Source organism: Gadus macrocephalus, chromosome 1 (genome assembly GCF_031168955.1).
Source record: "Gadus macrocephalus chromosome 1, ASM3116895v1".
Taxonomy (NCBI): domain Eukaryota; kingdom Metazoa; phylum Chordata; class Actinopteri; order Gadiformes; family Gadidae; genus Gadus; species Gadus macrocephalus.
In genome coordinates this window covers 14364428-14377569 of record NC_082382.1, presented here as the reverse complement: position 1 = coordinate 14377569, position 13142 = coordinate 14364428, and the positions used below count along the sequence as shown (strand labels likewise).

General features: G+C 41.9%; 2 protein-coding genes across 4 annotated transcripts; both read right to left on the bottom strand.

Annotated features, from left to right (window-relative positions):
• Positions 1–194: 194 nt before the first annotated feature.
• pink1 (PTEN induced kinase 1) lies at positions 195–5296 on the bottom strand. Of its 2 annotated transcripts, XR_009524941.1 has the most exons (9): positions 4796–5286; positions 4386–4640; positions 4169–4272; positions 3612–3794; positions 3207–3370; positions 2913–3040; positions 1921–2151; positions 367–1059; positions 195–328 (listed from the first exon to the last, which is right to left on the bottom strand). XR_009524941.1 is itself a non-coding variant. In XM_060047865.1 (8 exons), exons 1-8 carry the CDS (start codon positions 5147–5149, stop codon positions 775–777), a joined length of 1704 nt encoding a protein of 567 aa, XP_059903848.1. In that variant the 5' UTR covers positions 5150–5296; the 3' UTR covers positions 195–774. The 2 variants fall into 2 exon arrangements, 1 of the variants encoding a protein (XP_059903848.1); XM_060047865.1 differs by having other exon boundaries at positions 195–1059; positions 4796–5296.
• A 3102-nt stretch (positions 5297–8398) lies between these two features.
• Positions 8399–11532, bottom strand: LOC132454469 (trypsin I-P1). 2 transcript variants are annotated; one of them, XM_060047843.1, is made up of 6 exons: positions 11405–11532; positions 11214–11297; positions 10604–10757; positions 10006–10144; positions 9448–9693; positions 8399–9071 (listed from the first exon to the last, which is right to left on the bottom strand). In XM_060047843.1, the coding sequence occupies exons 2-6, from the start codon at positions 11266–11268 to the stop codon at positions 8925–8927; spliced, it is 741 nt and encodes a 246-aa protein (XP_059903826.1). In that variant the 5' UTR covers positions 11269–11297; positions 11405–11532; the 3' UTR covers positions 8399–8924. The 2 variants fall into 2 exon arrangements, with proteins under 2 accessions (XP_059903826.1, XP_059903834.1); XM_060047851.1 differs by lacking the exons at positions 10604–10757; positions 11214–11297; positions 11405–11532 and adding an exon at positions 10281–10531.
• Between the last annotated feature and the right edge of the window lie 1610 nt (positions 11533–13142).

Sequence of the window (13142 nt, the reverse complement as noted above, 5' to 3'; positions counted from 1 at the left end):
TCTTGGCATTTGCTATATTTAGTGTCGTGTTCCGTTGGACATTTTCAAAGTAAAACAGTTTGAACCTGATTGGAATTGATTAGAATGGGACAACAGGTAAATTAGTGTATTTTTGCAGAAATTAGGCAATGTTTGATACAGACATCGTTATTAAATAAATGATTAAACAATTAATTTAAACAAAACACTGAATGTAAAATTTTTTGTTCTTTATTTAATGCATACATATTTGGAAAGTATATATACACATGTACATGTATACATCTATCCAGAAGCAAGATGTTGAAATTAAACTGCACCACCTAAAATAAAGCCAAAGTATTTCCCACTCCATGTAGTTGTTTGAATTAAAATAAGGGCATTTACCTCAAATACGTTATCCTATTTAAATAACCTATACACTTTTATAAACATGTGCATCACATCAAGACCGCAATCCAAACAATCCGTTTGTGTAAGTGCAAAAGCCACAGTGCAATCCTCCACAAAGTCACGTGTTCTATGTAAAGAACATAGCTATGACGGAGCTCAGAGAGAATTAGGAAAAGCCTTTATTTAGCAGCATGCTTTGCACTTCCGGTCACGTCATTTGTTTAACGTAAACCCACAGTTAAATATTAACTTTTATGTTCACCAACAGATATCTCCTCTCACAACAGCTATATAATAACTAGATCTAAGTGCAAGGGGATTCCAAACAATCCAAAAAGCACCCAATTGTATTCCCAGGGTTGCGTTGCCTTGTGTGTTTTGACCGTTGCTGCGTGTGCGGCTCTAAGCACACAGGATGCAGGCCTGACCCTGCGCCCGTCCGAACAGCAGGAAGCCCACTGCCGTGCGCAGGTCCTGCAGCTCCAGGTGGGCCAGGAATCCCCTCTGTAGCTCAGCCTCCACCGTGTTCCCACGGGGACCGCCGCAGCCCCTCAGGAGAACCACGGCCGACTGGCACAACAACCAATCCACGAGCTCCCTCATGGCCACGCTGTCCTGATTGGCCAGGGCTTTCTTCCCCCACAGGCTGAGGTGCAGGATGTTGGCGGCAACACGGGCACTGGGGCGCTGGAGAACACGCAAAGACGATTACAAAAGATTGTAGCAGTGTAACATCTCATCAATATTTGGTACAGAGTTACACAGGTAGGCTACACCAAAATCCTTGTAAAAAAGTGCAGAAAGATAAGTAGATTGACGCACACGGAGATTCTGACATCCGTCAACAACACGCAAGCTCTGTGTTCGCCAATGTACTTATCGAGTCTTAAAAAAAAGATGGCGTCGACGGGTGAATTACTGATGGTATTGTGTGTATAAAATTTGCTTTTTAATAAACATTCTGTACACTTACCAAGTTATAAATGCCTTGTTTTATATGTTAAGACCCTTATTATACTACCAAAGAAGAGTCGGGCTACTTCTACCATTTTAAGTGGTTAAAAATAATGATTTAGTTTTTACCACAACACATGCCCCCATCGTTCCAAGTTTATAGCGTTTTGGTAGAATCGGCTAAAAACAGCCAACTTAAGAATGTGTCTATGTGCGCTTTTTTCGCTCCCAAACAAACATTTCAACTAGTTATCATACTTAACATATCCCAGATCCATTTTACACCGGATTTCTCCTTTAAAGGGCTCATGTCATGCAACCAGGTGTGGGTGTGATTAGCTGGTACAAGCCGTTTGACAATCATTCCTTCCCTGTGCCATAGTGACATCACAAGTGGGCGTGTACACCCAGATATATGAAGGATAGATGAGCAGCGTTTGCTACAGTCCACTGGGTTAGGTTGGTAGACTGATCCATCCAATGTACATCTAGGTGGAGACGCCCACCTTTGATGTCACTATGGCACAGGGAAGGAATGATTTTCAGACGGCTCGTACCCGTTTCATAAGTATGCCTTACCACCCCACAATATACCTTTTCAGGGTTCCTCCTCAAGAGTAAAGAGACCACCAGCTGCACGTCGGCAGCGACAGCGGCAGGGGGCCTTGGGAGCTGGTTCTCCTGGTAGCTCCGGCTCTCCAGCCCCTGGGCTCCATAGAAGGGGTTGGGCTCCCCGAATATCTCGTACGAGATGGTGCCGACAGCCCAGGCATCGGCTTTGCTGTAGTCGATGACCACGGCTCGGCCGGGGACTGCAGTGGCCACCTTCAGCGACAGATTTGGGTTAATTTTGGGGGAGAGGAAGGGGGAGATTTAAGGAATTATTTACATTTATATGCCTTTTAGATTGTTTTCAGTCATAACCAATTTAAAATTCCCAAAATTAAGTGTTGGTTTACACACCATGATCCTCCTGTACATGCTAAACTGGTATCCAAATGTGCTTTAATGTGACAATTAATTAACATTAATCTTATGGGGTCTTTCCTCAGTAAGCCAATATACCCGTAAAAGGGTTTTAAGTTATTGGTGTAGGCCTAGGCCATGTGGCTGAACTCCATTTCATTGAAAGGGTTTGGAAGGGATACATCAATAATGTTGGTTGCACCATATTCAATTTGTTAATTAGATGGCGTGTATCATATTGGGACCCGAAATGGTCGTAGTTAGTTCTGGCTGCACACTCTAGCCATGGGCTGCCTACCGACTGGGCGCTAACACAGTCTAATCAAATGCATGTACACTAATAGGTGGTCAATTTCAGATCTTAAACACACACACTCTGTTCTGTATTGTATTCAACCTACACAATTGGTTGAGGTATCTGATGTTCCCCATGGGAGAATGTATAGTGCTCCCTTTTGTCAAATATTTGTATGCTGCACCTGACATCTTTATGTCATGCTTTAAATCCTACAGCAGGGAGCACCTTAAACTAATTATTTTCTGAGGACTTCCATTCACATGCATGTAAAAGTATACCGGTTAAAGGTGCAAGCACATCACGTAAAACCGCTCCAGCCAACCTCAGGTGCCATTAGGCAGGCGTTGCCCCCTCTGCTGACCCAGACGCTGTTGAAAGGAAGCTGCAGGCTGCCGTCACTTTGGGCCAGGCAGCAGCCAAAGTCACTGATCACCAAACGAAGTGATCCATCTACCCAACAAGGTGGGAAAAAAGAAACACATAAACACAATAACCAATGTAAACCCCATTATAGGAAGCCCACCCTGTTCCCTAGACTCATGAATCACCGGCACACATTGAATGTGTATCACTGCGGTCATATTAGTGATGAGGGCACACGACGGATCGCACTGACCTGAATCCAGCTCCACCAGCACGTTGTCCGACTTGAGGTCCCGGTGGGCCACGCCTCCTCTGCCCAGGTGATCCACCCCCTCCAGGAGCTGCAGCAGCATCAGAGTGCCCTGCCTCAGTCCTGGCTGGTTCCCCTCCAGATACTGCCGCAGCGTGCACGGATAGCTGTGTGGCGCGAGACCCAAGGTTTACTACCCTGTGATCAACGACTGGTATCGCTGCTGCCGCTCGAATGTAAAGAAACGATTCTCACAAAAATAGTTTTTATTTGAGTGTCATTATGCCCAAGTGTGAACCTTAAGTGTGTGAATATGCCTGAGTGTGAATAAAGAGGGTGTTACTACGCCTTGTGTGTGAATGAAGATTTTATCATTCTGCCTTAGTGTGTATGAATAGTGGTTCTCACTTTTTCATGACCAGAAACAAGGTGCGGTTATAACCAATGCCGTCCGGGTTGAGTCTGGCTGGCAGTACAGCCGGATATTCCTCCCTTGCGCCTGGCAGGAGGGGCACGTCGGCCGTGAAGGCACGGTGCACTCGGATGACGTTGGGGTGAGCCGGCACCGTCCTCGGCAGAACTCCAAAATGCCTGCATTTATGGAGATGCCAGTTGTTCATGTCCATCAGAGTGTACCTAGCAGTATTGTAGGTCATTGAATAACTTTCTGCTGAAACCAATAAACAAAGGAATTAACTAAATAATTAACCAAAACAACACCTTTTAGGGATGTGTAATGCCAATACTGTTTCGTGAATAGATACTGGTACAATCTCATAGCTTTGCAGTGTTCAGAAAAATGTTCTCCGTTCCAGCATTCAAAGCCTTTCACATATTGAGTATGTTTAAATAAAAGTCACCCTGTTAAGAAAAAAGGGGTTTACGGTCTAGTATTATGTGTAAACAAGAAAACCCTTTTACTTTTCACATCAAAATGTATCTATCTATACATCCTGAGCACACACCCATCCAGACTAATTTGCTTGTTTTCCTGCCCCAAGGCATGTGGTCCCGCTGGCACCAGTTCCTGAGACATCGATCTTAGTATGGCGTCACTGGACGACCCTGCCTGCAAAATAATAGGAATAGAGTTTGTGTCGTTTGGTTAAAACTCCTAGGGGGATCAAATCTTTGTACCATTATTAAGATTTATATGTTGAAGGTAATTTATTGACAACCCACCCCAATGTTCCACATCATTTTGACAGCGAGAGGGAAGCAGCATCTGAGATATGGAGTGCTCTCTCCTTCACCCTGATCCTCCGATACTTCCACCACGGAACATGTCTTCTTGGAGAAGGCCAACGGAGCAGCAGCCTCGTAGACTGCAGCGTTGGATCCTTTCCCAATCTGCTTCCCGATGGCATAGTCCTCCAACTTGTACCCTGAGGTAAAACGCTTGAGAGGACTCTGAAACTTTTTCTTACTAAATAGTTCCTGTGGGTGGAGACAGAGCCAAGGGAACAAACCATGCTAACTTTCATCACAGAACGCAACAACATCTATACAAATAAGTGCACATTCAAACTAAACCCCAATAGAACACTCAAGCCCCTCATATGCATGTGCTAGCTCAATGTTCTCCATCTCACCTGAATTCCCTGGCAGGTTGCGGCGTTCCTCCTGTCGTCTTCCTGCTGCTGCTCGATCAGACCGACTCCGAGGCCGAACGCTAGAAACACGGCTCTGTTCCGCGGAGAGCTACCGGCAAATCTCCTGAACCCGCCGGATTGGACCCGAGCGGCGATGCCACTCAATGTGGTCCGAAAGTATCGGTACCGAGACGGCAAGAAGGTCTGCGGCTGGGCGGTACGGCTCTGCGGGGGCCCGTGGACACGCTCACCTCGGAACTTTGCTGCGATTCGGCTGGCGGGTTTCAGGAGACCAATCTTGTAAACCGATCGCCCAAACTCCAGCCCCCGGCTAATGGCATGTTTTACCGACATTCTTCACCTTTCGAGGGTAAATTCTGTATTATAAATCCGAAATCCTCAACTTTCAGATTGTCAGTCACATCGAAACACAAGGGCAAAAAGACGATGTAAACAAGACAGTCACAGAGCTTCCAGAGCATGCGCATTGATATCACGTGACAAGTGCCCTGCTCCTACAAATAACGACTCAACAAACAGACGGACCTGACGATTGAGAATAATAACCAGCGTTTACAATCCGAATAACATTCACGTTATATATTTATACTTTAAGTTCACACACACGCACGCACGCACACACACACACACACACACACACACACACACACACACGCACACGCACACGCACACGCACACGCACACGCACACTCGCACACAGTAAGGTGAATTGAATGAAGACTTTTTTCGTTTTGAAGTATGAATCTAAATCAGTCAAATCAGACTCATCCCTTTAGTTAAAAATGAGGGAGGTCATTTAAGATCAAACACAGAGCTGAAATAGACTCTCACTGTTAAAAAGGCGACCAGAGGGCGCCGAACCTGCGGTGAGATAGCTCACCTGCCGCAGCTCGCCTGCCAAAGCGTGGTAAAGTTAGTTTTATATTGGACGTTGGATCTTCGACACATTCGAAAAATCTATTTAGCACTGGCTTTGATGTACGAATTTGTGTCTAACCAACTTAGATGTGTTATTACAAGGCCTGTCTATGTAAAGCAAAAAATGTTTTTGATTTTATATAATTTTTAATGTTGATAAATTACCCTTTTCAAAACACATAGGGTGAACTCAGCTAACTGCCCTACACATAACACAAAGCTTATTCTCTAAAAAAAAAACGCCCTTTGATCTAATAAAATTGTTAAATGTTAAATGCTATAAATCTATTATGCGGCTTGACCTTTTGACCTACACATGTCAAAACACTTGTAATGAACTCAGCTTACTGTCCTACACATAACACAAAGCTTAATTTCTCACAAATAAAAACACTGTTTGATTTTATATATTTTTTTAATGTAAAGAAAATGCTTTAAATGCTTCAAATCTATTATGCGGCTTTGCCTTTTCACCTACCCGTGTCAAAAGACATCTGATGAACTCAGCTAACTGCCCTAGACATAACACAAAGCTTATTTTTTCCAAAAAAAACTCTTGATTTTATACTATTTTTTTTATGTTAAAAAAAGGCTATACATTTATTATGCGGCTTGACCTTTTGACCTACCCATATCAAAATACATCTGGTGGACTCAACTAACTGCCCCGAACATAACACAAAGCTTATTTTTTCCAAAAACCCACCTTTTGATTTTATACTATTTATTTTATGTTAAAAACAACTATAAATCTATTATGTGGCTTGACCTTTTGACCTACCCATATCAAAACACATCTGGTGAACTCGGCTAACAGCCCCACACATAACACAAAGCTTATTTTTTCCAAAAACCCACCATTTGATTTTATAAAAAAATGTTAATGTTAAAAAATGCTATAAATCGATTATGCGGCTTGACCTTTTGACCTACCCATATCAAAACACATCTGGTGAACTCGGCTAACTGCCCCACACATAAAACAAAGCTTATTTTCTCGAATAACCCACCATTAGATTTTCTAAAAAAAAAATTACTCTCTTAAACTGCTATAAATCTATTATGCGGCTTGACCTATATCGCATAATAGATTTATAGCATTTTCTGAGAGTAAAAAATATTTCTAAAATCAAAGGGTAGGTGTTCTGAGAAAATAAGCTTTGTGTTATGTGTGGGGCACTTAGTTGATTACACCAGATGTGTTTTGATATGGGTAATGCAAAAGGTCAAGCCGCATAATAGATTTATAGCATTTTTTAACATTAAAAAAATAGTATAAAATCAAAAGGTGGGTTTTTTCGAAAAAATAAGCTTTGTATTATGTGTGGGGCAGTTAGCTGGGTTCACCAGATGTGTTTTGATATGGGTAGTTCAAAAGGTCAAGCCGCATAATGCATTTATAGCCATTTTTTAACATTAAAAAAATTGTATAAAATCAAAAGGTGGGTTTTTGGAAAAAATAAGCTTTGTGCTATGTAGTTCACAAAGCGGGCTCACATAAAACCTAATATTATCAAACTTCTTCACGAAAAGTTTTCTTTGCATGAAAAATTATCATTTAAATCCACAAACAACATATGTGTAATTCAGGGCATGTAAAGACTGGGACCAGAAAATAATTATTTTCTCTCCATTGACACCCATTCATATTTTTCGATCTCATAGGTCCCATGAGCTCTACCGGAAGGGGCGTGACTTCGCCACTCTATGGACAGTAGCGTTTCCGGATTTCCCTAGTCTCCGCGGTAAACGTCACAATGCTTTGAACTGTGGGTAATTCCCTGGTGAAGTCGGCACTGATGCAGACTCATGGAAAGGGCTCTGTAAGTGTGGACTCAAACCCTCACGCCCTTTGGAATTCGACATTGGGACAGCCCTAAAGCCTTAATAATTTCGCGAGAACGCGGACATTGGGATTGGGCTCAAAGGACGTGAGTGTTTGATCCATCTAATCTTTCCCCCTTTCACGAAACAAGCGAAATGAAACCAAACATCGTTCCCAAATTATAAAATTGTAAAAAATGTATACCACCTGGGCTCATCAGGGAATCTCCTTCCTGATTGATTCAGGGAATCCATCTAGCCAGTCAATCGCAGGTGCGTGAATGCAACAATTAAAGGTAGGATAGGCCATTTGGAGAAACAAGCCAGCAAGCTCGTTTTTTAGACTTAAAACCGAAAGAAATCCAACCTAAAACATGTAATGTTTCACTAGCTACAGCAATTGGACTACCTAGCTTGTGGAAGACTTCGGTCATGTGCAAGGGGTGCATGGGCAGCGATGTATTTTTTTTCTTAGGATTAGTCTGGGATTCTCGCCTCTGATTGGTAAGAAGGGCTCTCCTTTAGATCGTGTTTCGATTGGTCAAACCTGTGATCGGGAGTTTAGCGTTAGGTTTAGCGTTAGCCCTAACCAACCCTACCCAATCGGAGGAGAGAATCCCAGACTTATCCTACAAAAATAATAATAGCGCACGCCACGGGCAGAGTGAGCACAGGTAGCCAGGTAGACTGACACTGAGGCCATCCAATAAATTAATTAGAGCTGGATGAAATTATTTGACGGCTCATTATAGGTCTGCGACAGCCAGGGTTACCCACTTTTTCTTGCTTGTTTTTTGATAACCTTTTAATCAGCAGCTTGGAATAACCTTACGTCCATACTGACGTGGAATATCACTTTATTGGTTTATATGTGTGCATACTGACAGACATAGTCCAAAAAACCTACCAGATGTATTAGGCGCTTATGACACATTTTAGCATTTGAGTTAACAGCTGAAAACACAATGACCATTTTGCTAAGGTTTTGTGATGGAACTTAAAAGGGAGGGGGAATTCTCCTTCAAATTCTTGCTTTCTTCAACTCTTTTCTGCCCTCTCTTAACAACTCTCAATATATTCTGTTAAGAAAAGCAAACATTCAGAAAAAGTGTGTTAATTGCCAGAAATCACTATTCAATGTCTCATATTAAAAAGAAGTCTAAGTTTTGTATCAATCTCAATAAAACTATGGGCCTGAAGTACGCCTATACCTTTCATTGTTCTAAATGAACAAAATACGACCAAACCGAAGACTATGGCACAACTATATGATTACTTTACAGTCGAAAGTGAAGTGGGCCTAAGGGCATGAGTTTGCTATACCTATCTTTGAATTCACATTCCCCGCAGGCTTCCCAGTCAGCCTTTAGCTATTGATAACCCAATTGATCCAATTGACGTAGGCCGAGACTTTGGTATAGACACCCGGGAAGTACGGATTGGCACAACTAATGCCCCATGAGACGATTCCCTCCAGGTATCCATTGCAGACCAGCGGACCTCCAGAGTCTCCCTGTGGAACAAAACAAAACCAGATAGCCAATGAACACAAAGCACGGTTCACAATCAAAGTACCCTTTGTAATGTACTAAATAATTGATTGCCTTCCTGTATTCAGTATACTTCAAACCTCAATGTCTAACTTTATCATTAAAAAAGGCAGACAGAGGTATGCAGAGCTAAGAATGTACTTTCTCTAAGGGGTTGGCCAGAGATAAAATGATGATTGCTGTTAAATGTCTACAGTACCGGTTCAACGGCAGGTCTATTCCCTTGACCGGCCCATCCTCTTGCTGTGCATTGTCATCCCCATCCATGGCTTAACTGTATTATCTCTCCAGGCCCCCACCACGGACCTATTGGTTCTCTGTGTATAACAGGCTTGTTACCTGGCAGGAGTCCTTGCCCCCAAACCGGGAGCCAGCGCAGATCATGTTACGGGTGATGCGGCCCCAGTAGTAGTAGTAGCATCTCGGGATGATCTGCACGTCCACGGCCCGCAGCACGGGGGACAGAACGCTGCTATAGGTCTGTGTCACCCCCCAGCCGCTCACTGTACAGGTCATTCCGGCATGTATGCCGTTTGGAAGTCTGACGGGCTGAACGTGGGCGTTGAGGCTGGCCGGTCTACTCAGCTGCCGCAGATGAGAAGCAAAGCAGAAGAAAGAAACGGATATCACACCATCACGGACATCACACCATCACCACATCTTAACTTTTAGAGTGTGTGTGTGTGTGTGTGTGTGTGTGTGTGTGTGTGTGTGTGTGTGTGTGTGTGTGTGTGTGTGTGTGTGTGTGTGTGTGTGTGTGTGTGTGTGTGTGTGTGTGTGTGTGTGTGTGAATGTAACGTATAAATAGATGGAGTGAATGTTATTCGGATTGTAAACGTTGGTTATTATTCTCAATCGTCAGATGAAACCGGGAGTTTTATTTGAAGGAAACCTTACCTTGATGAGCATGATGTCATTGTTGAATGTCCTATAGTTATAGGCGGCGACGTATATCCTGGAGACGTTGAATACCTGCTCATAACCCTCTTCCTGACTCAAACTGTGTTCACTCAGCACCACCGTCAACGAAGAACTCCTGGTTAGGCAGGGCACAGGGCGTCATGGCAAAGCGCGGGGAAAACATATTTTTTCGTTTTTTGCAGTGCAGATGTTTGACGAAACTGCTAAACATACTTTGAACGCAATCATAAACAGAAGGAACTGCCGCTTACTGCTCGAATTGATCCACATGTGTTTGTGGTTGCACGATGAGCTATAAAAGAGCTCTGAATCTGCGTCGCCATTCATTTGCGTCTCTAACAAAATCAGAATATTTACCCTTTAGACAATGCCTTCTCAAGCAGGCAAATCAGGTCAAATTTCTAAATGTATGCTTTATAAATGAGTAGCCTATTTTCGAATAATTAACATTTAATCAATAAGCATTAAAAAACGAAATATGATTGGCATTATAAAGTTGTCCAACCTCTCGATCATAGCGCAGCAGGCACGGTCACATTCTTAGTTAACAGTTCTATTAATTGGCAGTACTCACGGCTTCCAGCAGTGGGCAGCAGACACTACCCACTCTGGGTGGATCAGTGTCCCTCCACAGTAGTGACGCCTGTTTTCCGATTGCAGGGATGCTTGATATTTAATGGAATAAGGCAAAACCTCCTGGCCCCCAATAATCCTGGCTGAATATGCCTCTGCACCCAGTGAGGTTAGAAAGAAAAATGTTTCAGGACTTGCAAATTATACCCAGCTTCCTCATCATTTTGTGTGTTTGTACTATCATGTTGCCAGCAAAGTGCCATTGTGTTGGAGAGTGCCTGACTCAAACAAGGTCAGACAGTCATATATATCTATCTATCTATATATATAGATATATATACACGCAAATGTATATAGTTAATGAAATATCATTCTTTACATGCTACATCACAAACATAGAGCTATGCTGTGTTCACCATAAAATAAAATAATTAATGTATAATGTATATACTGCAGTAAGCCAATGTGTGTTGTCTATATTTATACATTTGTAACTTATAAATATAAACAAATATATTGTCTATTATCCATATTATAAGCATAACAAGCATTGGTAGATTTTTTGATTTTTTTTAAGAATAGCATACTTTTGAGACGAGAAAGAAATATACCTGTTACAATTAGAGAGGTGAGGAGCAGCGATGTCCATCTCATTGCCTCTTTCATTTTAACTCGACCTGTTAAATAGCGGTTGACTGAAAGATGACAGTTGAAAGATGACTGAGAGGCAGGTATTAATTTGCACAAGACCCTTGAAAATCCGCTCTACACAGTGACAATAATAGGAAAATTATGCTCTTACCCGTTATCCTAAATGACCATCAATCTTCAGAACTTCTGCAACTGGTTGGACTGAGACACCTCATTCTTTATATAATGTAACAGTATCCTTGTCCAAATCTCTTTTTTTGTCCAACTATCTTTTGGTCTCAGTAAGTAAGTGGGCCATCCCACATCACATTACACTAAAGCTGACCTAGTACAGAACAAAGATATGGTCTGCTTCTCCATTGTGAGTCTCTCACACACCTTGGGATGTATTGTTATGAAGAATATGCTTGGGAATGGAACACCAGCACCAGAGTGTCCATCCAAAGAATACGGACACCTAGATTGATGGGTTAAATGTCTTATGACTAGATGAGTTGTGGATACATCATTGTGGGGTAAACAAACCTACTCCTTATTTGTGTGATTTGGCAAGTCTGCTCTGCAATTTGGTGATTTATCAAAGCTTTCATTTCGCCGTTTGCATTATGTTTAGCCTATCTCTTATTATCTAATGCAACTACTAAAATAATTAAATGCAAAGGAATCAACTTTCCTTATTGTTGCAACACCACTGAATTTCAACACCTCAATATAAAATGTATGATGTGATTCACATAACAAGCATATATAGCCTATATGTTCAGCTTGAGGTTCAGTTTGAGCTCATGCATCTAGCCTTTCAAATCTAAAAGCCATTTGAGTGGGCAGCATTTTGGCCATTACTGCAGTTCTGTCAGGATCACTCATTTCATAGATTTAACAAATGATTGCATGAAATGGTGTTACAACTTAGTTTGTCGGTATGGTTCCACTGTTTTCTGTTGTTCCCTGCTGTAGGATTTAAAGCATGACATACTTCCATGTATTCTGTCAGATACAGCATACAGCATTTGACAACAGGGAGCACTATACAATCCCCCACAGGGTAAATCAGATATCAACCCAGAGTATCTAAATATTTTATAGACGTTCTTATATTAAAAATGGCCATTATAAATGTTTTGTTTTGCAATTAAACATTAAAATATGTTACCATCTTGCAAGGAGTGTGCTCATTATATACCTGTGAATAATGGCGGCACATATTTTGCTTATTTAATGCACAAAACATCACATGGTGTGACACTTTATATCATGTTCTGTGAGAAATATTTTATATTTTATAGATTTAACCATTAAATAGAATAAATGGTAACGCACTTTAGTTCGGCAGTATGGTTCCTCTCTTTGAGGTTGCTCCCTTCTGTAGGATTTAAAGCATGACATACAGATGTCAGATGCAGCATGCTCAAATTTTGATAGCAGGAAGCACTGAACAATCCCCAATGGGGTACATCAGACACCTCAACCTATTGTGTAACATACAGTACAGAGCAGAATCAAAACAGGTGGAGGCTCGGGTGGTGCTAGCTGAAATCCATATCAGGACACTTAACTTCATAGGGTTGTGTGTGTGTGTGTGTGAAGTGGAAGATGTTAAATTGACACATTTGATACGTTTGTTTGATTGGACCGCGTTAGCTGTCAGCTGATAGGCGGCACACGACTAGAGTGTACTACCATAACACGAATCACCCACTTGTGTGACCGTTTTCCTTGTCATGCGATATCAAAAGACTCTATTTAGACTTTTGAACTCTGTTAAAATCCCTTCACTTTATTTAAGCCATTTAACGTTTCTTTACGTCTTAATCTATGCGGCTTTATTCAAACATATTTTCAACCTCACTTTGTACTACAGCACCCACCTCATTTTCTGCAGAAAATTC